Here is a 27,152-nt window from a genome sequence, read left to right as displayed (position 1 = left end):
TATTCTTGCCTGGAGAATCCCCATGGTCAGAGGAGCCTGGCGGGCTACAGTCCATAGGGTCATAAAGAGTTGGACATGACGGATGTGACTTAGCACGCACACAGAGATTTTAAGTTTTAATTTTATCCTTAACATTTTTTAAAAGATAAATAGCAGGAAAAGCTATTTAGTGTGCTACAAATTCAAGCCAAACCATTTCATAAGAACACAGTATAAAAGACAAAAATACGAAAGAAAACTTAGGAGACCTGCAGATTTGGGCCAACATTTGTCCAAGAGAAGCTCCAGAGGATAGAACAGAAACAAGGAAACGGTAACAATAACAACAATGATAATAATAAATGGGCATTTTCCTGCTAAAGAAAAAGACAAGCCTTTAGACTGAGAAGACCCACCTAGTCCAGACAAGGACACAGGATGGCTTTTTCCTCCGTAACAGTGGACATTTGAGACTGAACTCTAGGGGAAGGGCTTCATACATCAATTTATCTTTGAATGAAAATCAGTGAAAGTAAATCCAAGGTTGGCTGGGGAGGTGTAAGAAAGTAGCAGAAAAGCAAAAACATTGCACTGGTAATTGACACTTGGGTATAGCTCAAATTTTTCTAGCTATAGTTCTGTGAAAATTGATGTAAGGAAATGTGATTTAAAAATACACAGTATGGACCCTGAAATTAGAGCTCGTCACTTTATTCTAGGACAAAGATAACAATACTGATATATTCGTATGGTAAAAGGAACAACCTGTTAGAAAACACCTTGACTCTATAAGCACATGATGACAGAGATTTGAAATATATAAAGCAAAACAGAAAAATATAACAGAAAATTGACAGAAATCACCCAGATTAAATAGACAAAAATTGAGTAACACTCTATTGCAGTGGTTTGCTACTGAGCATAAGAATTTTCTGGGAGTCCTATTAAAAATACAGATACTGAGCACCTTGCTCCCTTCTCAACTCAGTTCTATATCTTTTAATGGAATATGATAGTTTATTTTCATTTTAGATTTAAAGTCTTTTAGTTTAAATTTATTTTAAATAAGAAGCTAGTGATCCTGATAAAAAGTGATCTGGGACTATACAGGTACCTGCGTAATTGCCTGGTTAAATAGCACAATTAATAGCTAGCTTTAATCATGAAAACTTTATACCAGAAAGAGAATGATTATTCTTTTGAAATACCATAGGACATTCACAAAAAAAATGATTTGGTAAACCCACAAAGTCTCCAAAACTTCCAAAACAACAGAAATCAAACAGACCGATTTCTAATCAGGCTGCAGCAAAATTAGAAGCTAACCCAGAAAGACAAAAATTCTCTATTTAGAACGTTTGTAAAACTCTTCTAAATTAACAGGAAAAAAACCTCTAAAATCACAAACCACTTGGAGTGAACAACAATGAAAACACTTATATACATAAAAAAAAATTTATGAGATAAGGGAAAAGCCGTATTCAGAGGAAAATATGTAGCCTTAAAATCGCTGTATTAGAAAATAAGTCTGAAAATAAGTGAATTAAGCATTTAAAGTAAGAAGCCAGGTATGGGACGGGGATGGTGGAGAATCAAAGCAATAAACTAAAAAGTTTAAGGAAGGGATCAAGATAAAAGTAGAAATGAACTGAAATAGAAAACAATAAATGAATATATGATAAAATAAAGGAAGAATCATGCTCAGTGGAACTGAAAGCTGGGCCTGGTTTGCTGGGTAGAGAGAGCTCTTCCTATTTTATTCAGTTCACTTCTTAACTTCTTTTCTAATGGGAAATGCCTCATATATTAGATGTTATACAAAATGACACAAAATAATATGAAAATACCTAAGAAATTCTAAGTAGGCTATAAATACAAGAAATAAAAAAGATTATTTATTCCAGTATTGATTCAGAGATCATTTTACATTTTTATGAAGATTGAAAAGGATGCTTTAGGAAGTTAAATACCATTGAGTATCTTCACTTACAGGAATGCTCTACTGGGTGAAAGGATTACTATGTCTCTCAGATCTGGACCTGCATTTCATGGATATTTGTGCTTGTTCAGCATCACTCCACATGAATCATTCATGCTCATCGCTGAATTATTTCTGCTCAGCTGGTTTTGTGCTGTCTGACCTACCTTCTCAGGAACCAGTCTAATGCCATCAGCCAGGTGGTCCTTTGGTCTGAGCTATCCAGCTAGGTATCTCTGGGTACATTCATTCAGGACACCGTGCCCGTGATGGTTCTAGGTACCAGAGGGGCTAACTCAAGTACCACTGGAAAGGACAAAAAACTCAGGAGGGAACAAAACTTTCATTGTCTAAATCAAAAGTTACAAGCTGGTGGTCTGTAAACCAAATCTGACTGGCAGGCACATTTTGCTTGGTCCACAGAAAATTGTGAATCAGTTTTGCTGTTGTTGTTGAGTAGCTAAGTCGTGTCTAACTATCTTGTGACCCCATGGACTATAGCCCACCAGACTCCTCTGTCCATGAGATTTCCCAGGCAAGAATACTGGCATGGGCAGGCATTCCCTTCTCCAGGGGATCGTCCCAAGCCAGGGATTGAACCCGTGCCTCCTGCATTGCAGGTGGACTCTTTACCACTGAGCCATCAGGTTTTATCACTGAAGCCCTTGTGAATTAGTTACCAACATAAAAATTTGGGACAAAGTCACAACACAAACAAGCCCAGACACATGGCTTCTCTTATAACTGGAAAGGCTGGTATCACTGGGATCCTATTTCCATAAAATGATAAGTCGGCCAAGCTATGTAGAGACCATTCCCTCTGTCCCCACTATGCCCTGCCATGCCCTGACACCCAAGCCAAGTGCTGTCCTTCTTCCCCCCAACCCCTGCCAAAGAGTCACTCATGTCACTTAAAATATTCATTTTAATTAGCACCATCTGCCAGAAATCCCAATATTTCAGAATCCAAGCTACATCTCCCAAAATGACTCTTCTACCCCAAGCAGCACAAAAATTCTTTTTTCAGATTATGGGTCCTGATTCATAGTTTGGAAAATACTGTCACCATAATTACAACTTAGCAGTGTGATGACTGAACTCAGCTATGTGTAGGCTGGCCAGGGGGCCTAATCAACATCTCTGCCACGCTCGCTCATTGATTCAATCAATCAATTACTCAATTCACTTGCTTTACAAAGATTTGCAAACTAACTCTAGGCCAGGCACTCTTCTAGGGACCAGAGACACAGCAGGCAATGAGACAGCACAGGTCTCTGCCAAACTGAAACTTAGATCTGGGCTGGGGGGAGGGTGTTGCAAGCCCTAAATATGTAACTCGCAAACAGCCTCCAGAAATAGTCCTGAGATGAGAGGGGGGCTCCATGCACTATTATGTATCCTCTGCAAAATCCTCTGGATTTTGGCATATGGGAACATCTATAAACTCCCCCTGGGATTTATGATTTCAGAGCTGACAGGCCCAGGAAATACCTAATCTACTCCTTTTTGTCACAGAGGAGGAAATGGGGCTCCAAAACAGTGTGAGGTAGCCAAGGCCCTCCAGAGTTTATAGAAAAGCCCAAACTACCCTCTCCAGACTTGCTGAGTCTAATCTTGCTCTTTCTCCTTCCTAAAACAGGAGCCACAAACTCCCACATCTTCAGAAAATGTACTGTTGTGTGAAATAATAATGGGAGCCTTGGTATTAGACAATATGGAGTGGTGAAGACCAGGGCAAACTGAAGGGTTCAGGCTCAGAATAAAAGTTTTCTAATTCAAAATAAAACAGCAACAATGATGACTACAGTACAACACCAGGCCAGCCAATGAAACATGCTTGCGTGTTGAAGCTGGCTATTGAGGTCACGTGTCCAAGCCCTTCCCTTTGGATACATTTCCATTCGTCGATACCTATCTACCCTTCCTGGGCTTCCCTAGTGGCTCAGTAGTAAAGAACTCTCATGCCAATGCAGGAGATGTGGGTTTGATCCTTGGGCCAGGAAGATCTACCAGAGAAGGAAAGGGCAACCCATTCCAGTATTCTTGCCTAAAAGATTCCATGGACAGAGGAGCCTGACAGGCTACAGGGGTCACAACGAATCTGACACAGTTTAGTGGCTGAGCACCCATGCATCTACCCTTATCTTGAATTTGAGCACAGGTTTTTTCCAAGTCATAACTGATTAAAATATCAATAACCTCAGATATGCAGATGATACCACCCTTATGCAGAAATCAAAGAGGAACTGAAGAGCCTCTTGATGAAAGTGAAAGAGGAGAGTGAAAAACCTGGCTTAAAACTCAACATTCAAAAAACTAAAATCATGGCATCCGGTCCCATCACTTCATGGCAAATAGATGGGGAACAAAGGAAATAGTGACAGACTTTATTTTCTTGGGCTCCAAAATTACTGCAGATGGTAACTGCAGCCATGAAATTAAAAGACGCTTGCTCCTTGGAAGAAAAGCTATAACAAACCTAGACAGCATATTAAAAAGCAGAGCTATTACTTTGCCAACAAAGGTCCGTCTAGTCAAAGTTATGGCTTTTCCAGTAGTCACGTATGGATATGAGAGCTGGACCATAAAGTAAGCTGAGTGCTGAAGAACTGATGCTTTTGAACTGTGGTGTTGGAGAAGACTCTTGTGAGTCCCTTGGACTGCAAGGAAATCCAACCAGTCCATCCTAAAGGAGATCAGTCCTGGGTGTTCATTGGAAGGACTGATGTTGAAGCTGAAACTCCAGTATTTTGGCCACCTCATGCTGAGAGAGTCATTTCCTAGGCAGGTTGATAGGAAGTGTAGGGGTCCCCAAGGAGAGAGGGGTCTGGAATTCTCAAGGAGGAAGAAAGGACAAACTTTTTTTTCCTTCTCTACATTCCTTAGGATTATAGAACAACAATGTATTATGCCTGAGGACAGTCTCTGGATTAAACCTTCTGGCTAATTCTGTTATCTTAAAATGTAAATTATGGGAGTAGGTCTGGTGAGGTCTTTACAACCTCCAGACAGTCTTTGGATTCATTGGAGAGTATATAAACTCATTGCTAATACTAACAAGCGGGTACTCATTCTGCCCCCTTCTGATGCCTATGTCAGAAGCTTTCTCTATCTCCTTTATACTTTAATAAAACTTTATTACACAAAAGCTCTTGAGCGATCAAGCCTCGTCTCTGGCCCCGGATTGAATTCTTCTCCTCCGGGGGCCAAGAATCCCGGCGTCGTGATTCAACAACAACCTTACAATGCGAAGAGCTGACTCATTGGAAAAGACCCTGATGCTGGGAAAGATGGAAGGCAGGAGGAGAAAGGGATGACAGAGGATGAGATGGTTGAATGGCATCAATGACTCAATGGACATGAGCTTGAGCAAGCTCTGGGAGTTGGTGATGGACAGGGAGGTGAGGCGTGCTGCAGTGCGTGGAGTCGAAAAGAGTCGGAGAGTACTGAGCGACTGAACTGAACTGAACAACAACAACAACAACAAATCCTCTCTTACAAGCCCCTATGTTTCATGAATTGCTTTTCCTCAAGCTTGAGACATATTTTGAACGTGTGACATGTTTTGAATGTGACCAAGGTGAGAAAACCAAATATGAATGGTGCATATTCATTGTCTCAATATAATAATTCCTTAATGACACAAAACAAATTTTCTGTCTCTCTAAAATTCACCTCTTTAAATAACCTAAATAAAATAATTTAGTCAAAAACCTAAATAAAATAATTTTATATTAAAACACTTCCAAAATAGATTGACTTCCTTGTCTTCTTAAAAAGAGTATGTATAGTAAACATAATTTAGTCTTTTCATAATATGTATGGTCGATATTCTGGATAGAAATTGATCTGTAACACAGGAGATATTGCCAGGAGCTATTATGCTTTCGCATCTTTCATTTATTAAGTGACATCCTCTCCTGACTGAGTTCGCAGAAGTGCAGGATGTGGTTTGAAGACAAGGGCAGAGCCCCTCCCATCCTTTTCTGGCTTTTGTGAACCTATGGAATTTTGTGGTTGTTGTTTTATTTTTATTCTTGACAGTTATTTTAATTTCATATGATGTTCCCTGGTGGCTCAGAGGGTAAAGCATCTGCCTGCAATGCAGGAGACCTGGGTTCAATTCCTGGGTCAGGAAGATCCCCTGGAGAAGGAAATGGCAATCCACTCTAGCACTCTTGCCTGGAAAATCCCATGGACGGACGAGCCTGATAGGCTACAGTCCATGGGGTCGCAAAGAGTCGGACACGACTGAGTGACTTCACTTTCACTTTCAGAGGAGATTTTAACTTCCAGTTTTAACATTTCTTCCTTTTAGAGTCCCCAAATCCAAGCCACAAGCTTCAAATGATCTCAAAAACTTTTCCTTCCATTTGAAGTCAACTCTAATCTTTGGTCCTGAATATTCTGAATATTCTAAAATCAGTCTTGAATATTCACTGGAAGGACTGATGCTGAAGCTGAAACTCCAATACTGTGACCACCTGATGTGAAGAACTGACTCTTTGGAAAAGACCCTGATGCTGGGAAGGATTGAAGGTGGGAAGAGAAGGGGATGACAGAGGATGAGATGGTTGGATGACATCACTGACTCAATGGACATGAGCTTGAGTAAACTCCAGGAATTGGTGATGGACAGGGAGGCCTGGCGTGCTGCAATCCATGGGGTCTCAAAAGAGTTGGACACGACTGAGTGACTGAACTGAACTGAACTGATCTTCAGACCTTCTGATTCAGAATCCCCAGGAGTTCACCTGTTGCATCTTAAACAAATATGCTTAGTGATTCCTGTGCCTATCAAATTTTAGGGTCCACGGCTATCTCTCTCTCTCTTTTCCTTATAATGGTGGTTCTCAAAGTGAAGTGAAAGTGAAAGTCACTCAGTCGTGTCCAACTCTCTGCGACCCCATGGACTATACAGTCCAGGGAATTCTCCAGGCCAGAATACTGGCGTGGGTAGCCTTTCCCTTCTCCAGAGCATCTTCCTAACTCAGGGATAGAACCCAGGTCTCCTGCATTGCAGGCAGATTCTTTACCAGCTGAGCCACAAGGGAAGCGGGTTCTCAAAGACTGCTGCAAATTATAATCATGTGGAGAGCCTAACAAGAGGAGTCTGTTTGAGCCTAAACAGGATCAGAATCAAAACCTTTGGATGATGGAACCTGGGCATTTGTGCTTATTTTATTTAGCTAGCTTTTTACTTTTTATTTTGAACTAATTGCAGACAATACCAAGCCATCCTGTATACCCTTCATCCAGTCTTCCCCATGGTAACATCTCATATAATGATAGCACAATCTAGAAACTGACATCAATACTAAGATTAAAAAAAAAAAAAACTAGGTCTCAATTTTTCACTTTTTTTCTATTTCTTTCTTTGCTGATGCTTAGCTCTATTGAAGCAGCTTACCTCCTCCTTAATGAGCTAAAAACTTAGTTTGAAAAAATGTAAAACCCACAAAAAACTTATCAGCAATGTGTAATAGAAGGGTGCAATGAATACCCAAATACCCAGCACCTACATTCATCAATTCTTCACCAGTTCTCTGAGACCTGAGAACAAGGACCTTCTCTTACATTACCACAATACAATTATCAAATTCAGGAAATTTAACATCACAATATTATTTTCTATTATGGTTACAGTGTTATATAATATGGTTAATTTTAAAACTTCATTAATTTTCCCAAACTATCCTTAAACCACCTGCCCCTCCCCCCAAGATCTCACATTACACAACTGTGGTATCTCTTAAGCCCCCTTTAACCTGGAACAGCTTTTCTCTGTTTGTTAATGCAACTGACATTTCTGAAGCCTCTAGGCCAGTTGTTTTATAGACTGTCCCTCAATTTGGCTTTGTCTGGTTGTATACCCCATTGGATTTCACTTTTGAAAAACATTTTTCATCAATGTTCCCAGCCTTGCATTCAGTGGGGAAATGTTTGGCAGAGGAGAGGTCTTCCCCATCATTGTTTAAAACATAACTGATGGATGGCCACCTCTCAACACCTTCCTCCCAGGCAAAACATCAATAATATTCATAATAGACCCTGTCCCTAGGGAGACCTGGGCCCTTTCAGAAGCAAAAACAACGTAATGCGATTCCTGGCCTGTGATTGCTAATTTCATGGAACAAGGAGTCCTGGGGTCAGGGTTTCCAGTCTGGGCTTCTCTGAGACTTGGACAAGCGACATCATTTCTCATGTCTGTTTCCTCAAACTAGAAAAGGAGAATGAAAATACCTAGCACTGAACTCGCAGCATTCATGAAAGCAGTGATGGATGATATGTTCTCCAGTCAGTACCGGTCCCTGAGTAAGTGCTCATTTAATGAGAGCTTTTACTACCACTCAAGAAAACGACGAGAGTGATGCGGATGAACCTGGAGTCTATCGCATAGAGTGAAGTAAGTCAGAAAGAGAAAAGCAAAATAGCGTATGTTAATGCATATATATATATATATATATATGGAGTCTCGAAAAATGGTATAGATGAACCTATTTGCAGGGCAGGAAGAGAGGCACAGATGTAAGAACGGACTTGTGGACACAGCGGGGGAAGGCGCGGGGGGCGGGGGCTGAGCTGAGAGAGCAGCACCGATATATACACACAGCCACGTGTAAGAGATACAGCCGCGGGAGCTCAGCTCTGTGCTGTGATGACTTAGAGGGCTGGGGTGGCGGGACGAGGGAGGTTCCCGAGGGAGCGGATATATGTATACACATGGCCAATTCACTGTGCTGTACAGCAGAGGCTAACGCAACGTTGTAAAGCAGTTATAGTCCAATTTAAAAAAAAAAGACAAGAAAGGCATGGGATCAAGCCAAGTCTCTAATGTGTTGTTCGAAACCTGCTGGGTGGACCAGAGATTTTTTTTTTTTTCACATCGAATCCTGTTGTGATCTGTGCTGTGTTCCCAGGTGTAAATGGAGATTCTATCCTATGGCCCAGCTATTTTAGTACAGAGAAGACCCTGACCCCTGACAGTTAGGATCTGAAAGTCCATCTTACCATTACATCCTGAATAGTTAAGAGGATCCTTTCTCTGTCCGTACTGCTTGGAGGGTCAGGGCGTCCTTTTGCGTTCGGAAGGGAGAAATTAAAATCACAGGGCGTGGTGCTGGTGGGAGATTTGGTATCCTAAGGACAAGCAGAAAGAACTGGGCGTGGTAAAAGCAACTTACATCCCTGGAGATGAACGGGGTCCTCTTTCCCCTCTGTTGGTCTCCATGCCTCCCCTCATTCATCCTCACTCTTCATCTGTTGGAACTCACCCCTGCTTTACCAACATCACCTCAAGACACAGCTGCTAAGTGGACCAGGATTCACACTAGGGGCCACCAACAACCAGAGCCACTGGGTTCAGATGTCTGAGTGATACGGGTATTGTGAGATGGCCCCAGTATGTTGTTACCTAAAAACTGTGGGATTTTCAGAGCCTGGATGGTATAATCCCATTTATGTGAAAAGTACAATAAAAAAGAAAGGAAAAAAAAGGCACTTGCTTAAAGGTTATTTATATGGTAATCTGAAACTGCAGAAGTTCCCAAGCTAGAGAACTGCCCTAAAAAAAAAAAAAAAAAAAAAATCCCTCCTTAAGTCTCACCATTGAAATTAATGGAGGGTGACTGAAGGGATTTACTGAAGAGCCCTGCTGGGGACAGAGAGGGACAGGTGGGTCATGGGGGATGCTCCACCAGTGGGGGAACCGCCATCTAATCTACATGGCGCCGACAGGTGGGTGAGATGCCATGGGCCACAGCAGAGTCTGTCTGTGGCAGCCCTCCTGGTGGCACACGGGTTGGCACGGGTCTCTAGGCGTCAGCAAGGAACAAAGACTTCAAAGCCCTGAATTGTAATTGTGGGCTAATATCTAATTCATGCCACTCCAGGATCTACACGATGCAAAGGAAAACTCAAGAAGGCTTTCTGGAAGTTGCCACAGTGGGCAAACTTTCTTCCCATTACCTGTCATGCTCTCAGGGACTGACGAGATAACTAACTGCAGAAAACACCCACTCATTGGGAACAGGCCAGGACCAGAACATTTCAGATCAACTATCTCATGTTGGATATAATTGATGTATACTTTCAAGGAATACAATGCGTATATGCAATTTTCAGTCTGGATAGTCATGTACCTACCTATTCTCAGTAGTAGTCTCCAGGGCAGTGCGATTATGAGAGGACTTTTCTTTGTATCATTTTGAATTTTTAATATTGATCATGCATTATCAGGGGGAAAAAGGATAACTTAATCATAGAAAACAATATGTCTTTTCATTCCTGGTCCTTAAATGGAGCCAAAGGCATTTCGATGGAGACTTACTAACTGTTGCAACACATACCCCAAAGAGAGCCAATGTGACCAGGATTGGGCACTTGAGCAGAACGCTCTGGAAAGAAAAAGAGGTGCCCTCCTTCCCCTGGAACTGTTAAGCTGCTCAAAACCCTACAATGGCTCCTCCACTGACTCACAGTAGAAGCCCTCAGTCTTGAGCACAGCTCTCAAAGCCCAGTGTCATCTGAGCCTCGGCTCTGCCTCTGGCCTCTCCCCCTCTTCCTCTCCCCCTCGCCTGCTCAGCTCCGGCCACACCAGCCTCTGTGCTGTCTTCCCTCCTTGGGGCCTCTGTGCCTGCTGCCCGCTGTGTGCGGAAGCTCTGCTCCACCTGCTCACTTGCTGGCTTTCTTGAGGCCCCAGGTCACACAGCACCTCATCAAGGGCAAGCCCCCTCCTCCCACATAACATGGCAACCTCTGCCCACTTCCTCCAGCTCCTCACTCTGCCCTAGTGCTAAAAAGTGTTAGTTGCTAAGCTATGTCTGACTCTTTGTGACCCCCATGGACTAGCCCGCCAGGCTCCTCTGTCCTTGGAATTTTCCAGGCAAGAATACCGGAGTGGGTTGCCATTCCCTTCTCCAGGGGATCTTCCCAACCCAGTGATCGAACCCAGGTCTCCTGTATTGCAGGCAGATTCTTTACTGTCTGAGCCACTATGGAAGCCCTACTCTGCCCAGTGGCATACTATATACTTGTCTGCTTTATCTCCAAGATCTAGATGGTGCCTCGGATGTGGTGGGGACCGTGGTATAGGCAACACGATCTTGTCTAAGGGGAGAGCTACCCCCCAGGTCCACACATGGCTGTCATTAAAGAATGTGATTCCCAAATCTTTCCATTTTTCAAGAAAAGCCCTCAGTGCAGATTGACATGGAATCTCCTGATTCTTAAATGTCAGCTAGTAATTCACATCTTTCTAAAAAGCACAGTCAACGGGGGAGGGGGGTGGAGGCCAACAGAACATGCTTGCACATGCCCCATCTGTGAACTCAGAGCACCAAGAAATTGAAGTTCACTAAGGATCTGACGGAAGGCGAAAAGGCTGGTGTGTTTCAACAGTGAAGGTCAGATGAAAAGTACACACGCGGACAGCGGTTCCTTTTGCTCCACTTCAGGCTGCGCTTGCAAACAGTGTGAGGGGGACTGAGCATATTCAGCCAGGCGTGTTTTTTTTTTTTCCCCCTCCCTTTCCCTGTTCAGATAGCATCTCTTAAGGCTTCTGCCTTTGCTGAAAACTGGCGTGGCCATTTTACTCTTTCACTTAGGAGGAAAATAACTCCAAGGGGAAATTGACTGTGAAGCCTCACGGAGGGCCTCCCTCTTTTTGGGGAGAAAAAGGGAAGGAGGAAATACAATCAAGCACTCACAGTGGAAAAAAATTAAGTGCAGGCGAGTGGGGCGATGCTGCTCCAGAGCAGGCGCACCCAGGAATGCTAATGGAGCTTAACAGCTTGTGAGGGACAGGCTGCCTGGTGTTCCAGGGAGCTTGGGAGCTTGCAAAGGAAGGAATATATGTTCATTTAATCGGGTAGGGGTGGCGGTGGGGGGTACCAAATGACCAAAGCAGGACAGAGGATTAACATGCTTGAAGGCCACACAGGCGTTCTGAGACGGGGCGGGGCTGGGGCTGTGACAGACTGAGCTTGGCTTCAAACCAGCCTCCCCAGTGAAGGGAAGCTGAAGGCTGTTAGCACAGACTCCTGAGCAGGGAACCTTTTGGTTGATTCAAAAGCAAGTGTGTGTGTGTGTGTGTGTGTGTGTGTTGTGTGTGTTGTGTGGGAGGTGGGTGTTGAAGGCAACAAAGTCCACAGTTTTGTCCGCTGTAAAAATCCCATTTCTATGGACTGTTTACAGAGACAAGGTCATTGGGTCCTTCCATAGAAAAGAACATTTTTTTTTATCCAGGAAGAACAAAAATTTGCAATTAACGTTCAGATTTTCTGCAGCCGGAATGTGAAACAAAGTGATCCCTTGCTCCTTAATTGTCCTTCCTTGATGAGCAAAGAAGGGAAGACCAACATGCAACGGTGATCAGAGGAATGTTTCCAGGGTGACATTCCTGTCTCCTTTGTGAGTCATTTTAATTCTAGAGAAGCAGGTTTCAGGTACACAAGCGGCGGGCAGAAGGAAGAGTCTGTCCTGGGGAGGCTGTGGAATCTGCAGCTTGGGTCCACGGCCGAACAATCTCATTCTCAGCAAATGGGGCAGGACTGGCTCAGCAGCTTGACTTTGCCTCCTCTCTAAAATTCAGCTTGTACATAACTGTGGCAATAATCTACACACTCATCCTAATTGCAAAATCAATGCCCTTGAAATAAAACCCCATCCTCCATCCCCACCCCTACCCTGCTCACTGTGCACACTGTCTGGTTGGCTGCCCTGTTCCTCCGACCTCATCACCTCCTAACTCCCCTTTGCTCACATCATGCCTGCATCGTGCGCCTTGAACAAACCCAGCCTCAGGTCCCCTGTGCCTGCTGTTCCCTTGGCCTGGAATGCTTTTCCCCAGCTGGCTCTGTTTGATCCATCAAGTTTCAGCTGAAATGTCACACCTGAGAAAAGCGTCCTTTTCCTTTCTATCATCTAATGTTCCCTCTTGCCCACACTGTCCCACCTCCCCTTTCTGGTTCCCCTTCAACCCAGAACACATTATTTATTTCTTGATTTTCTTCTTTTTTAAAATTTTGTATTTCACTTTTAATTTTTACTTTGCATGTCTTGAAAGGTTTCTGAGTTTTTGATTTTATTCTTTATAGTCTGTCTCTCCCTCTGGAACATAAGTTGGTTAAGAATAGGAGCCATGTCAGTTTTGTTCTTTTCTGTGTCTCTGATGCCCAGGATTGAGCCTGATGCTCAAAAGTGGGTACGCAACAAATGCATGGTGAAAAGGAGACTGGGATTTACTGCCACAGTTCCAAGGATTTCAGAAACGGAATAACAGTTGCAGGAAGGGAAGGGAAGCACCTCGGGGGCCGACCTTGTCAGCTGCTGCATGGCCAGGGACTCCGAGCTACAGCTACACATGGGCCGCTGGGTGTTTCCATGTGTGTGGTTCTGCTGGCCTGGGCGGTGGGGGTGGCAGAGGGTTGGATATTCAAAATATTTAACAGCAGGTGCATGCATACAGGGTTTCCCAGGTGGCTCTAGGAGTAAAGAAACTGCCTGCCGATGCAGGAGACGCAAGAGACATGGGTTTGATCCCTAGGTCGGGAAGATCCCCTGGAGAAGGGTATAGAAACTCACTCCAGTATTCATGCCTGGAGAATCCCATGGACAGAGGAGCCTGGCGGGCTACAGTGCATAGGACTGCAAAGAATTGGACACGACTGAAGTGACTTAGCACACACGTATACAGGTGCAGACAGGTTATCAGCTCGGCTTGCCTCCCCTCCCCTCCAGCTTTTAGGAACCAGGTAAATGCCACTCCCTCCAGGAAGCCTTCCCAGATCCTCTCCCTCCTGGTCCCCGTATGCCTGCCCCACCTCTCACCTCCCTCTTTCAGTAGACGGATTCTATGTCGGTGCCTCTTTTAGGTCAGACACTAGCCCTGCTGATCTCTGGATGTGGGTTCCCAGCAGAGTGTCTAGCATGAGGTTTGTATGCTCATTAAAGTGTAGCAAATAAGTGCAAGAGGGAAGGAAGGCAGGCTCTTGCGAAGGAAGGAAGGAAATAAGAACTGTTAGCACCCCCGAGAGCTGCTCTAGCCCCGAACTGAAGCCGGTCCTACCTGTGGACGGTCCCCAGAAGCATCCTTCACCTTGACAGTCACATCCCCACTTGGCTCAGAGTCTTCAACATAGTCCGGAGGAGGCTGGATGTGGAGCCGCGGGCCAGCTTCCGTTCTGATCTGCACAGATTTCTAGGCACAAAAAGCCAGGCCGTTTCAGGTATGGTGAAACGAACTCCTTGATTCCTCTGAGGGGCGAGCGTGGTAGGGACTCGGTCATGGTCAGGGTCAGGGTGCACCTGACTGGGCATCACCCTGGACAGGCCGGCTGGATGGGTTGAACCACTCCTAGTCAAGTCTTTACTGGTTCTTACGCCCAAAGTGTGTGCAATAGAATTTTACAGTAATTTTTTGCTTGGACATATCAGTAGAATTTTAGTAGGTGTTCAGCTTCACCAAATGGGCTTTGTGATCTAAATAAGTTTAGGGAAGCCTGGGTTTGGGATCAGGACTTCCCAGGGCCTTTAATAAGCCCCCTTGTACCCTCCTCCACACACACTGGGGACAATCCTAAAAATACTGGGCTGACCAAAGAGTTTATTCGGGTCTTTCCATCACATCTTACAGAAAAACTCAAATGAACTGTTTGGCCAATCCAATAAAATACACATGAAACAGATCGCAAACTTTTGAGGCCGTGGAAGCTGTGTGGTGGGACCCCATCCTCCTAGCATCCCTTGAGTTATTCTTTGGGAAACCCACCCCTTGGTCCCGTGTCCCCTGAACGTCCATTTCCCCTCCCTTTCTTGTATTGCATTTCCAGGGGATCCCAGCACTCCCTGTGACTAGGGGTGGGGGAACAGGTGAGCGCGTTCTGGCCTGAGTGACGTGGGGGTGAGGAGGAATGTGTGTATCTTCGAGGTTGTGCCCACCCTTGCCCTGACCCCCTTTCCAGCCAGCTGGAGTGAGGAGGTGATGGCAAGCTGCTGAGCATGGTGGGGAGGGGACAGCCTGTGGAGGAGGCTCAAGCGACGAAAGAGGCTATGCCTGGCCTCCTCTGCCACCTCTCGGAGCAAGGTGACGGACCACCACTAACCTTTGCTGGAGACACCAACTTTCACGTTGTTGAAGCCAGAGTTACTTGGGTCCCCTTGCTTTCGCAACCAGACTTGTACCCCAGATGGTACACCTGGCATGTGAAGGTCTCTACGACCTGGCCCCACCCTCTTTCTCCTACGCTGATTCCCACACATACACTCACACACCTGACACCTGGGCCAAGCATAACTGTTGCCTGGCCCCTGAGTATCAGGAGCTTTGTCAGCCTAGCAATCCATCCAGTGTGTAGCAGGGCTGCACTACTCGCCCTACATGGCACCAAATAAGGGGGCCAGACCTCCCCCTCAAGGGTATATTTCATCCACCGTGAACCCAGGAGCAAGCTGTCTGGCTAGGCAAGGAAAGAAACTGTCACTGGATCAGCGCTCTGACTCCCAACACTGGCTGTGCTGGAATTGGTGGACAAGACTGGGGCCAGCGGAGGGCGAGGGGCGAGTCAGGTACCCAGGGAGCAATATCTAAGGGGATGCTTCCTATTGGTGAGGCTGTGCGTGCGCACAAACCCGAGAGCCAGGGCCTCTTTAAGTGTCACTCTGAGATTCTGATGGGCTTATGGGCCTCCCTGGTGGCTCAGTAGTAAAGAATCAGCTGCCAGTGCAGGAGACACAGGTTCGACCCCTGGGTCGGGAAGATCCCCTGGAGGAGGGAATTGGCAACCCACTCCAGTATTCTTGCCTGGGAAATCCCATAGATAGAGGAGCCTGGTGGACTACAGTCCATGGGGCCGCAAGAGAGTCAGACATGACTGAGCGACTAAACCACCAAGCCCCCACCTGAGAATCAGGAGAGGTCCACCAAGCCCCATGCACTGGATCTACTTCCCAGCCGAGGGACAGTCAACAGGGATTCAGAGCTTGCATTTCCCGATGCCCTAGCTTTGGAAACCTCCACTCCCCCAGATAAGATGCAGCTTCCCTGCAAGCATAGTAAATCGTGTCATTATCTTGATAATGAAGATCCTGAGCCTTGTTGCCCTGCAGGACTCTCGGTGGTCAGGACGGAAGTCCTTGCTGAGCCGCATCCACACTGCCCATGCCCCCCACCCCGCCACCATAACAGTGGACACCAAGTCACTTAATGAAGAGCGGGTGCCACTCCAACAGCTTCAGGGGCCTGTGTTCTTTAGTCCTCACAGCTACTCCAGGGGGAAACCGAGGCACAAGGCTGTAAGCCATGTGGTCAGCGTCCCACAGCTAGGAGGCCCCAGCGCCTATATCTGAATCCCAGCAGCGTGGCTCCAGGGGCCTTACTGGAAACCAGAGATGGGCCAGTTTCCTGTAAGAGTAAATATTTAAAGGCTTTGCCAGCCCTGTGGTCTCTGCTACAGTATTCCACTGTTTCATTGTAGCTCAAAGCAGCCTTGCCTAAATAAATACGTGCATGCATGCTAAGTCGCTTCAGTCGTGTCTGTCTCTTTGCAACTCCATGGACTGCAGCCTGCCAGGCTTCCGTGTCCATGAGATTCTCCAGGTACTAAAGTGGGTTGTTGTGACCTCCTCCAGGGGATCTTTCGGATCGAGGGATTGAACCCGAGTCTCTTATGTCTCCTGCATTGGGCAGGTGAGTTCTTTACCACTAGCACCACAAGATAAATAATAACACATAATAATGGGCATGACTGGGTCCCCCAAACACTTGATTTACAGAAACAGGCTGTGGTTGAATTTGGCCCCAAGGCTGTAGTTTGCTGCCTGACCCCAGTTCTGAACCTCCACGCTGTATTGCCCCCAACAGGCATGTGAAGAAGAAATGTGTCCAGGCTGGGTTAGAGTAGCCTTTGGGGAGATCAGAGAGGGATTCGAGACTTTCCTGAGACTATTTAACACTAAAGACACAAGAGCTGGGCTGTAGATCATTCCAGGAAAAGGCCTTGGAGAGAGAGTGTAAGAGGCACAAAAGGCAGGTATGGAGCTCCCCACCCTAGGCAGGAGGCAGAAATGCAGAAGGAAGGGGCCCTGGGACACATTTTCTTTCACAGGCCATCCTGCCATGTGGTGGCGCTCCCCAGACTCCAAGTGCGCCTGGCTGTTTACAGAATGGCAACTTCCACCCATCTTCTGTTTGACCATCAACCTTGTTGCCCTGGGCTCTGGCTCCCCGTGGGGTATCACTGCCTCCCAGGCTTTATCAATGTACTTTCAGAGCATTTGCTGGCACCAGCAGTGGGGTCTGTGGAGGATGAGTGTCACAGAATCCATAGAACTGGGGCTTCCAGGCCAGGGGGCGCCTGGGGACTTCCCTGCCCCAGGTCAGGGTGAAGCTGTGAAGGCTTTGAAGTTCATGGCTGGGATGCGTTTTCCAACATGTGCCCCTCCCTCTTTCCCAGGAATCATTCAATAATGTTCAAATGCTGGGAAGAAACAGTATGAGAGAGGAGGAAGGAGGGAGGACCACTGGGCACGGGGACCCCGCTTGGGGTGCAGCCTGGCCCCTCCGTGCGTTTCTATTACTTTATCTGGAAAGGGAGGCCTGGGACAAGAGCCTTGCTACTCCACGTGCGATCCAGGGCCCAGTAGCATTGGCTTCTCCAGGGAATTGGTGAGAAATACAAAGTTTCAAGCCCCATCTCAGATGCAGGAACCAGAACCTGGATTTTAACAAGACCCCAGGTGGTTTAAACACACATGCAGTGGAAGAAGTATAAGATCAGAAAGTCTCTGAGGCTTGGCAGTGGGCACTGTTGCTTCTGCCTGTCCAGTATGCAGTCCTCTGTATTCTGGTAAAAGTACCCTGGTTTTCTTTTGGGAAATCCTCCCCCTCCCCACCCCTAAGCCAAGCATTCATGTGGAACTGCATCCAGGGGTGGAGGGACTGCATGACCCTGGCCTGGCCAGTCTGAGCCTGCTGGCCCTTCCTGTCTGAGTGATAGGATTAGGGGACCGAAGAGATGCAACAGCAGGTGACAGAATGTGAGTTGTGGGCTGCTTGCTGGTGGCCATCGTGGCTCTGCCAGGACAACATGGAAAAAAAGCAGAGTTGGGTGATGGTGAACGAGCCCTGCTACAGTGTCTGAGCACCTGGATGCAGCCATGTCTGAAGTGGGAACTTCCCACAGGCAAGTGAGAGAGCTGGGCTCAGTGCAGCTCTACTGGCTTGATCTTAATTACAAACATAAGAAAGCACTCCAGGTCACAGAGAAGAGTCCACGTGTGCGTCTCTCTGTCCCATGGTTTTCCCCTTCCCTCCAAGGAGCTTAGCACAACGACTTGCCTCACAGAGGTAGGACAGGTGATGCCCTCACAGTAGGGCATTAAGGAACTTAATCAGCAAGTCCTCACCGAGTGCTAACTGCATAACAAGGCTCTGGAAACATGCGGATGGGAAAAAAAAAAATGTAAACCAATGCCTTGGCCTCAAGGAACCCACTCAGCACATATAACGGAAAAATGTGTTTATGAAGCAACATGTGACAAAATTAATGTGGTCCAGAAAGAGCTTCTAAATGCTGAGTGGGTGCTGGAGAGAGAAATAAATAGTCCTTCCATCTGGCCGGCTCTCCCGCCCCAGCCCCAGGAGGTGCCTCTGCCACCACGGAGAGGAGGTGGGGAGCAGCCCCACCCACACAAGGACGCCCACCTGCTGCCACCGAGGAGCCAGCCCCTGGGTGCACCAGCCCGCTCCCTGCCTCCCACCTTCACGTCCTTGCAAAGATGATGCCCAAGGTTCTGGCTGGCTCCCCGCTTTACCCAGAGTGGGTGTTTCTGAGCAGCTGCTCTCTCCTGCCTACTTGCAAGCACCCAGATCTGGTAGTCCCTTGCACTATCAACCATATACTGGAACAGGGTTCAGAAGCCCTAAACATCCTGAAGTGAAAGTGTTAGTCACTGAGTCGGGTCTGACTCTTTGCGACCCCATGGACTGTAGCCCGCCAGGTTCCTCTGTCCATGAACTTCTCCAGGCAAAAATACTGAAGTGGGGAGCTGTTCCCTTCTCCAAGAGATCTGCCTGACCCAGGGATCGAAACCAGTTCTCCTGCACTGCAGGTGGATTCTTTACTGTCTGAGCCACGAGGGAAGCCCCTAAACACGCCTAAACACCCACAAACCAGTTTGCCAGCCCAAGGCCAGCTTGTTTTATACTCAGCCACACTCAGCCCAGTGTCATGCCCAGTTTTTGTGTATCACCACCCTTCTTAGCACAGTATTGTAAGGGGCGTGTGTTTACACTTATCATCACTTAGGAAAAAAAAAAAAAAAGCAAAGCTGAGAGGTGACCTGGATGGTTGCACAGGTTGTGCATTATATAAATGGCTCCCTCTAGGGGCAGGAGAGCTCCGAAGATACTGACAGAGACAGCTTTGGGTTGGGGTGGGGAATAAATTGATCTTATTTGATATGGTTTTCCTGGATCTGTCTGATCTCTTACAACTAACAGTGCTTGCGCTCTGACAGTCTGTGTCGAGCAAGGTCACTGTAAAGCTGATGCTTTATGGGTTGTTTCACTTATTGTTCTCATTGCAGGGGTTTTCAAAACTCAGGGGGAAAAGAAAAAAAAACAAAACAAAGGGAAGGGTCCCCCACGCTTCACATTTTCACTTGTGAGTTTTCCTAGAGGTGCTTAAGCTGGCTGACCCCCAACAGGAAACCGGATGTGGCAGCAGAGTGAGAACAAAACCCGAGCTCTAATAATTGCAATGAACTTGCTTTTCAGGCCTTTAAGGAAAGCCCACCCCACAGTAAATTGCTGGAAGGCCAATCCCTTCACTACCAATTTGATGCTAAGAGTCGATGACGTTCATCAAATCTGACAGCATTTTGGTAAACGACGGCTCTGTTGATTAGGCCGCTGTCCACCCAAGTATTACAAGGCTGAGGAAGCCATAAATCTTAATCCTCTGATAGCAGCAGAAAGATCTAAGGCCGAAAAGTGGTAGGGGAAGAAAGGACAGCACCAACTAGAGCCATTTATCACCACCAGCCCGATCCATTGTGCGGGCGGCCGCTCGAAGCCCAGCCCAGCATAGCCATCTGGGTCCCTGGTCCCTCCAGCACTGGAGAGTCAGGAATGCCTTTACAGGTGGAGCGGTCAGCTTCTTGGCCAGCGTATGGATGACTCTCTCACCTTCTGGCCTAGGGATCCTGGAGTCTGTGCACCTGCAGCCCCTTCCATCAGGGCAGCTCCACCCAAAAGTGCTTCCTAGTTGCTGGGCAAGACCCTAAGGAGGGAACTCTTTTCTACCGGAAGTGGCATTGGGCTTGGTCAGTGGAAAGATTACAAGTGCCTCAACAGAGTTTCACGGGCTGTTCAGAGAAACCAGGGCTTCCCAGGTGGCTCAGTGGTAAAGAATCCACCTGCAAAGCAGGAAACATGGGTCTGATTCCTGGATTGGGAAGAGTCCCCCAGGGGAGGAAATGGCAACCCACTCCAGTATTCTTGCCTGGGAAATCCCATAGACAGAGGAGCCTGGCAGGCTACTGTCCATGGGGTCACAAAGATTCAGACACGACTGAAGCGACTTAGCATGCGCGCATGCAGAGAAACTGGCAAGATGACAAGTCGGAGGGTGCAGGGATGTGACGGGGAAGAAGTGGTGCTGGCTGGGAGGCAGCCTGTGCCTGTGGGGTCCACTGCGCACTGTGACTACTGTGTCCCCTGCTGACCCAGCCTGGGCCAGTGTGACTATAGCGAGGGACTGTGTGGCCCCACCTGTCCGTCCTGCTGGGCACAGCGTACAAGAGAAACCTTGGGACTGGGACAAGGCTGTGGTCCTGCTCCTGACATGGTAGCCACCGGGGCCACTGGAAATTGTGTAGCCCTGATCACCACTCGGCCAGACCTCTGGATGATGGTACCCATCCAAAAGGGTGAAAAGAGAGAGACTGCCTTCCTCTGTATCCTCCACACCCCAAAATCTGTCCCCATGTACTTTCCACCGTGGAGAAACTTTCTATTTAACTCCACTTCTTGGGGCCAAAGGAAGCCAATCCATTCCCTCCCCCTCCTGACAATAGTAGAGCAGTTGGCAAATTGGGTCTGTTTACTGTCTTGCCTACAGCCTCCTCGACAAGAAGGTGGGGACCAAGTCCCTGTGTGGGGGACATCTCTAGGGCAGGCAGGCTTTGAATCATCTGACCCAGCTCCCACCTTCAGTCCCAGCCGACTGAGGCCTGAGTGGGTGTCTCATCAGGCTGAAGCAGGCCAGCGCGTGGCCCGAGGAACAAAAATGAAATTAGAGGGCTTCCCTGGTGGCCCAGGGGTAAAGAATTTGCCTGGCAATGCAGGAGACATGGGATTGATCATTGGTCCCAGGTGATCTCACAGGCTGCGGAGGAACTCAGCTCCTGCACCATAGCTATTGAGTCTGTGCTCTAGGACCCAGGGGGCTGCAACTACTGAAGCCCGTGGGCCCTAGAGCCCAGGCTCCACAACAAGAGGTGCCACTACGATGAGAAGCTGCGTATCACAACTAGAGAGTGCTCCCCCACCCCGCCACTGTGGAGATAAAGCCTACACAGCAACAAAACAACACAGGCAAAAATAAGAATAAATACATAAATAAAATTATTTTAAAAATAACAATTAAAAAAAAAGAATGGAAAGATTCAGATGGTCTCTCTCTTGGAAAATTTCAACAAATGAATATGGAGGGAAGGAAAAACTGTGACCCAGAGAAGGCTGCAGTGAGAAGACGAAGCTACGGGGAGGGAACAGCTGTGAGAGTGGGTGCTGGAGAAGGCTGGGGGAGAGAACAGGCCCGTTAGGCTTATGGGGAGCCCTGCTTCAAATCCCCTTCCCCACCCCCAAGCCTGGTCCTTTCAGGCAACCTCCAGGGATGTTTCCCAAACAGGAGCCCAACACGTAATTCTCCTGCTGAAAACCCTCCAGGAGAGTCCTCACATTTAAAATGAAAGCCAGATTCCTTCCTGGGGTCTTCTAGGTCCTCTGACCTATGAGAGTAACTGACCCCGACACTCACTTACTCCACCACCGTGAGCACCAGGAGAGTGGGCCTGGCCTGCCTCACTCATGCTCTGACTCCAGAACCCAGAAGTATCCAGTAAATGGTCCCCAGATGAATGAAGGACTGAATGAGAGTGAGAACATACTGGAGGGAAAATCCACCCTCGGCATGTCCCCCTTGGCTGATGACGACAGTCAGTGCTGTTCACTGCCAGCTTCCTCTGTGCTGGGCACCACTGGGCGAGCTCAGTCATCAATCCTCATTAACTACCTGGTGGGGAGGGTGCCATTACCAACCCTGCTTATAGAGGAGAAGACAGGCACAGAGAGGTTAAGCCGCTTCTCTGGGACCGTTCAGCTAGTAGGTGGTGCAGCTGAGGCTTGGAAGCCAGGCTGCCAGTCCCTGAGTCTGTGCTCTTAACCCTTTGGACTTGCCTGTCACCTGCCGCCGGGTGTTCTTACCTGAAGAAGTGGACTGCTGATGGCTGCCTTATGGGCAGGCAACCCAGCCTGGGGGCTAGATCTTTCCATTTTCCCGGGGAATTAGGAATCAAGCTTTTTTAAAAAATACATAAAATTTTTTGAATTAAAGTGTTAGCAAGTGACTAAGTCTCTTATAAATTGTGTGAGTCCCAAAACCATTATCTGGGGGGCAAGTTGAGCCCACAGGCTTCAGGTGGTTAATTTTCAGAGTCTACCAGACTGGCCTTCCAGACACTGGAGAACAGCTGTGGCATCTCCCTCCCAGGATGAGCTGTGCCCATGTCTTCACAGTCGGATCTTCCGGGGCAGGCACTGAGCCTGATTTGGGCATTTGGGGCACACTTGCCGACTGCCTGGCCCATGGTAATACATGTTCATTAACTTAATGGATGACTTCCTTCATGACTGGCTCCCAGTCCAATTGTCACTTCTGAAGACTCCTGTATTTGTCTCCATCTCTGAGGGGTGGTCCCCAAAGGACTGTGTATGGGTGGAACAGAGTTGATTGGATGGTGCCCTCCAGCACCCATTTCACCCTCCTCTGAGGGTGCCTCTTGGTTCACTAGAGGCCTGAAAGCCAGACACTGCGTTTCCCAGCCTCCCTCTCAGCCAGGGTCTGGATGTGACATGGGTGTGGCTGATCCGATGGCCTCGTGGAAGGTAGGCACAGCAGAGGTGAAGTGGAGACGAAGGGGACACACGCCAGCTGCTTCTGTGCCAAGCATGCGGTAGAGGCCAGGAGTGTTTTCATTCACGTCCCACCCTGGCTGGGTGAGCTGTGGGCGAGGTCTTTCTTCCACGTGCCTCACTTGCAGACACAGGGTCGCTCGGAGGCCAACGGCTGTGGCACTGGCTTCCTGACGCCTCGATCACAGTTCAGGTAGCACTTTCTTTTACTCACTTACTTATTTTTGGCTGTGCTGGGTCCTTGTTGCTGCGCACAGGCTTTCTCTCGTTGTGGCGAGCAGAGGCTACTCACTTAGATGCGGTGTGTGGGGGCTTCTTATTGCGGTGGCTCCTTTTGTTGCAGAGCAGGGGCTCCAGGGCACGTGGGCTTCAGTAGTTGTGGTCCCCCGGCTGTTAGAGCACAGGCTCAATGGTTGTGGCACCTGGGCATAGTTGCTCTGCAGCATGTGAGATCTTCCGGGACCAGGAATAGAACCTGTGTCCCACGCACTGGCGGGCTGATCCTTGTCCACTGTACCGCTAGGGAGGTCCCAGGTGACACATTCTTGAGGCTGATCCCCCATCTTCCCTCCTGTGTCCTAGGTAACAGCTTTCCTGGCCGGCCCATTCGAGGATACTGGGTATACTGCTCCTGGAGGCCCAGCTCAAGCTCATCCTCTTACCAGCCTAAGGATTTTGTAAGCACTCCCCCCAATTCTAGCCTTCCATTCATTTATGATTCAAATAGCCTGGGGGTCTCCACTGTTAGGCACTGACTGACCCCTGATGGACTGGGTACAGAGGACAATTACAGCCTTTGTGGCATCAGGAAGCCAGGGAATTAGCCATGATTAGGCCCTGTGAAGTGCGGGACCACAGGGAGAGACCAGGGAGGGATGCTAATTAATCTTAGGCCAAGTCTTTAAATTGCACAGACTCCGGGGCCAGCCATTAAGTCACCGTCTAAGACGCAAATAACAGCTCCTGATAATAGAAGGCACTCAAGACAGCTTGGAGAACTGTCTGAAGTGAGAAGTGGAGAAAGGCTTCATTAATGGGAAATTAATATTCATTGCTGGGGACAAAAGGAAGCCTCCGGGCTGTGTGACCCGAGGGCCTTGCTCATCAGCAGTGAGATGAGGCTTGGGAGTTAGGCTGGCAGGAACACCCCTGCCCATTTCACCTAGATGTACAAAAGTGCCTGCAGAGAAGTAGAATCACTGGGTTTGGAGTCACAGGCTGAGGGTCCAAACCTCAGCCACTGTCCTCCGCCAGTATCTGTGGGAGCAGGTCACCTTATTACCTCTCTGGGCCTCGATTTCTTTAGTGGCACAATGAGGATACTCACGTTCCTCTGGGGTTAGCAAAGATGGGCCAATAAAAAGTATTTGCTGTTCATGTTCACTTGTTGTTTATGTGTGCATGCTCAGTCGTGTCTGACGCATCGCGACCCCAAGGACGGCAGCCCGCCAGGCTGCTCTGTCCATGGGATTTCCCAGGCGAGAAGACTGGAGAGGTTGCCATTTCCTTCTCCAGGGGATCTTCCCAACCCAGGGATCTAACTCGTGGCTCCTGCTCTACAGGCAGATTCTTCACTGCTGAGACATCAGGGAAGCCCTAGTATTTACATAGATCCGAACATATGCTATATGTGGAGCCCTGGGTTACAGTTCATGGGGTCGCAAAGAGTCAGACACGACTGAGCGATTAAGCACAGCAGGGCGCATACCAAGGTCACAGGTGAGAAGCAAGACGGCACTGAAACATGTATATTACCATATGTAAAATAGGTGACCAGTGCAAGCACAATGCATGAAGCAGGACACTCAAAGCTGGTGCTCTGGGACAACCCAGAGGGAATCGGGGGGAGGGAGGTGGGAGGGGGGTTCAGGATGGGGGGACACATGTGCACCCATGGCTGATTCATGTCGATGGATGGCAAAAACCACCACAATATTGTAAAGTAATTAGTCTCCAATAAAAATAAATATATTTTTTTTTAATCTCTGGAACTGACCAAGCCCCATAGCAATCAACTGTTGCCATGAGCCTCCAGATCTAAACCAGCCAGTTCCCTGACCCCATATTAGGTAAAAGACCCATCCTATTACCCACCCTATAGCATGCTAACCAGTCACCTAAGGCCACCACTCCAGTAGGAACTTTCTCTGCCCTGAGGCTATAAAAATTGCCTACTAGCCTGTGAAAGGGTTTGGCTCCGCCTTGAGCCAGCTTGCTGTTCTAACAGTCTCCCTCTCCAATAAACTTGATTCTCCTCCCATTCTGCCTCATGGAAATTATTTTCCAACTCGCATACGGACCATGACAGTATATATACATATATGTGTGTGTATATACATATATATATGTATGTATATACTGTGTGTGTGTGTGTGTATATATATATATTATATGTATGTTGCCTAAGCCTCATCTCAGATCACGTGAGCCAGAATCTCTGAGGGTGGGGCCTGAGCATCCCAGGTGATTCGAATGCACAGTGGGGGTCCCCCTGGTCCCAGATAAGGCCACAAGGGAAGGTGTAAGGACTACAGGAGCAAGAACTCCGAGCTTGGAGCAACAGATTTGGACCTGAATCTTAATTCCACCCTTTCTTAGTGATTGACCTTGGAAAGCTCACTTAATACTTCTGAGCTTTTGTGCCCTCAGCGTCCTTAAGTAGGAAGGACATGGGACTTCCCTGGTGGTCCAGTGGTTAAAACTCTGTGCTTCCAATTCAAGGGGCACAGGGGTGTTTGCAGAACTAAAGATTCCGCGTGCCACATGGCATGGCCAAAAAAAAGGAGGAAGGACTTTGGAATATACCCTGCAGGTCTGCTGTGAGGGCAAAGGAGAGGAGTCACGTGGCAGCTTAGCCCACGCCTGATACTGGCAGTTGCTCAAAAAAACAAGCCACTGAACCAGCAGCATCAGTAGCAACCTGATGTGGCATCTCAGGTCTGTGGGTTGGGGGTGTTGTCTTACACACCCACTGTATCCCCGGCACCTGAGACCGTGCCTGGCGTATCACAGGTGCTTAATAAAATCATCTGTGAGAATGCATCATTACAACGGGACTGTGAGTCTGACCTGTGATGCTGTGAGTCTGACCTGGGGTGGCCCCATCCAGAAGGGAGGATCATGTCACAGAGAGGGCTGGCGGGTCCCCAGGGCTCCTCCGCTCTCTAGAGGCCAGTGCCACAAGGTACCACGGCAGCGCCCAGCTAGACCCACCCCCTGCCCCTGGAGATTCTGAATACTTTTTACATTTCTGCTGTCACAAGAAGCCTGCTCCTTATTCTAAAGTGTAAGCTGGGGCCACTGTCCTGACTCTGCCCAGGGTTTCCAGACCTGATGCCATCCTCGGCGCTGGACTTTGCTGGGAGCTGTCCGTGCACTGCGTCTCAAAGCTTCTTCAGCTTCTCGAAACAGCGTTCTTCGTCCACAATCTGTACAGAGATGAAGGGAGGAGAATTGGTGAGTCCCCAAAGATGAGCTCACACTGATGGTGGTTTTGTAACTTACAGCTACAATGTCCATCGGGGTGCCCAGGGTCGTATCTGTGAAGCTCTTCACTTTTATAGCACTCTTTGTAGCCACAAAGCATCAGAAAACGAGCTAAATGGGGACTTCCCTGGTGGTTTAGCAGTTAAGAGTCCATGCTTCCAATGCAGAGGGCATGGGTTTGATCCCTGACTGGGGAACTAAGATCCCACATGCTGAGCAGTGGGGCCAAAAAAAAAAAAAAGAGAGAGAGAGAAAGAAAACAAGCTAAATGCCCAACAACAAGGGATGGCGAGTCAGTCACAGCCCCTCATGCTATGGAACAGTAGGTATAATAGTGGGCAGCTGAACTGGGCAGTCTACGTACAAAAGGAGCATCTCTAAGATACAGAAGCAGGTCAGGACAGCACGTACAACAGGTCAGCCAAAGGAGGGGCGAGGGGAGAGACCCGTTGAATGACTGAACATACAACTGGGGACCCAAATTCAGAAACTCCCATTATATGCCCTTCCCTG

The 27,152-nt window shown here is 47.9% G+C and overlaps 1 protein-coding gene across 5 annotated transcripts in view; it reads right to left on the bottom strand.

Moving 5' to 3' along the window:
• The window catches only part of KATNIP (katanin interacting protein), a 233,456-nt gene that overhangs the window by 133,647 nt on the left and 72,657 nt on the right, over positions 1–27,152 (bottom strand). For 3 of the 5 annotated variants that reach the window (XM_060406217.1, XM_060406216.1, XM_060406220.1), the window contains 3 exons: positions 26,484–26,581; positions 14,025–14,156; positions 8,969–9,097 (listed from right to left, as the gene is read on the bottom strand). In XM_060406217.1, coding sequence (XP_060262200.1) covers positions 8,969–9,097; positions 14,025–14,156; positions 26,484–26,581 — 359 coding nt within the window. The remainder of the gene's footprint in view (positions 1–8,968; positions 9,098–14,024; positions 14,157–26,483; positions 26,582–27,152) is intronic. The other 2 variants (XM_060406218.1, XM_042239988.2) reach the window with 1 other exon arrangement.

The sequence above is a fragment of the Ovis aries genome, chromosome 24 (assembly GCF_016772045.2).
Source record: "Ovis aries strain OAR_USU_Benz2616 breed Rambouillet chromosome 24, ARS-UI_Ramb_v3.0, whole genome shotgun sequence".
Lineage (NCBI taxonomy): Eukaryota > Metazoa > Chordata > Mammalia > Artiodactyla > Bovidae > Ovis > Ovis aries.
The sequence above is the reverse complement of the archived record's forward strand: the minus strand, read 5'-3'. Positions and strand labels throughout refer to the sequence as shown.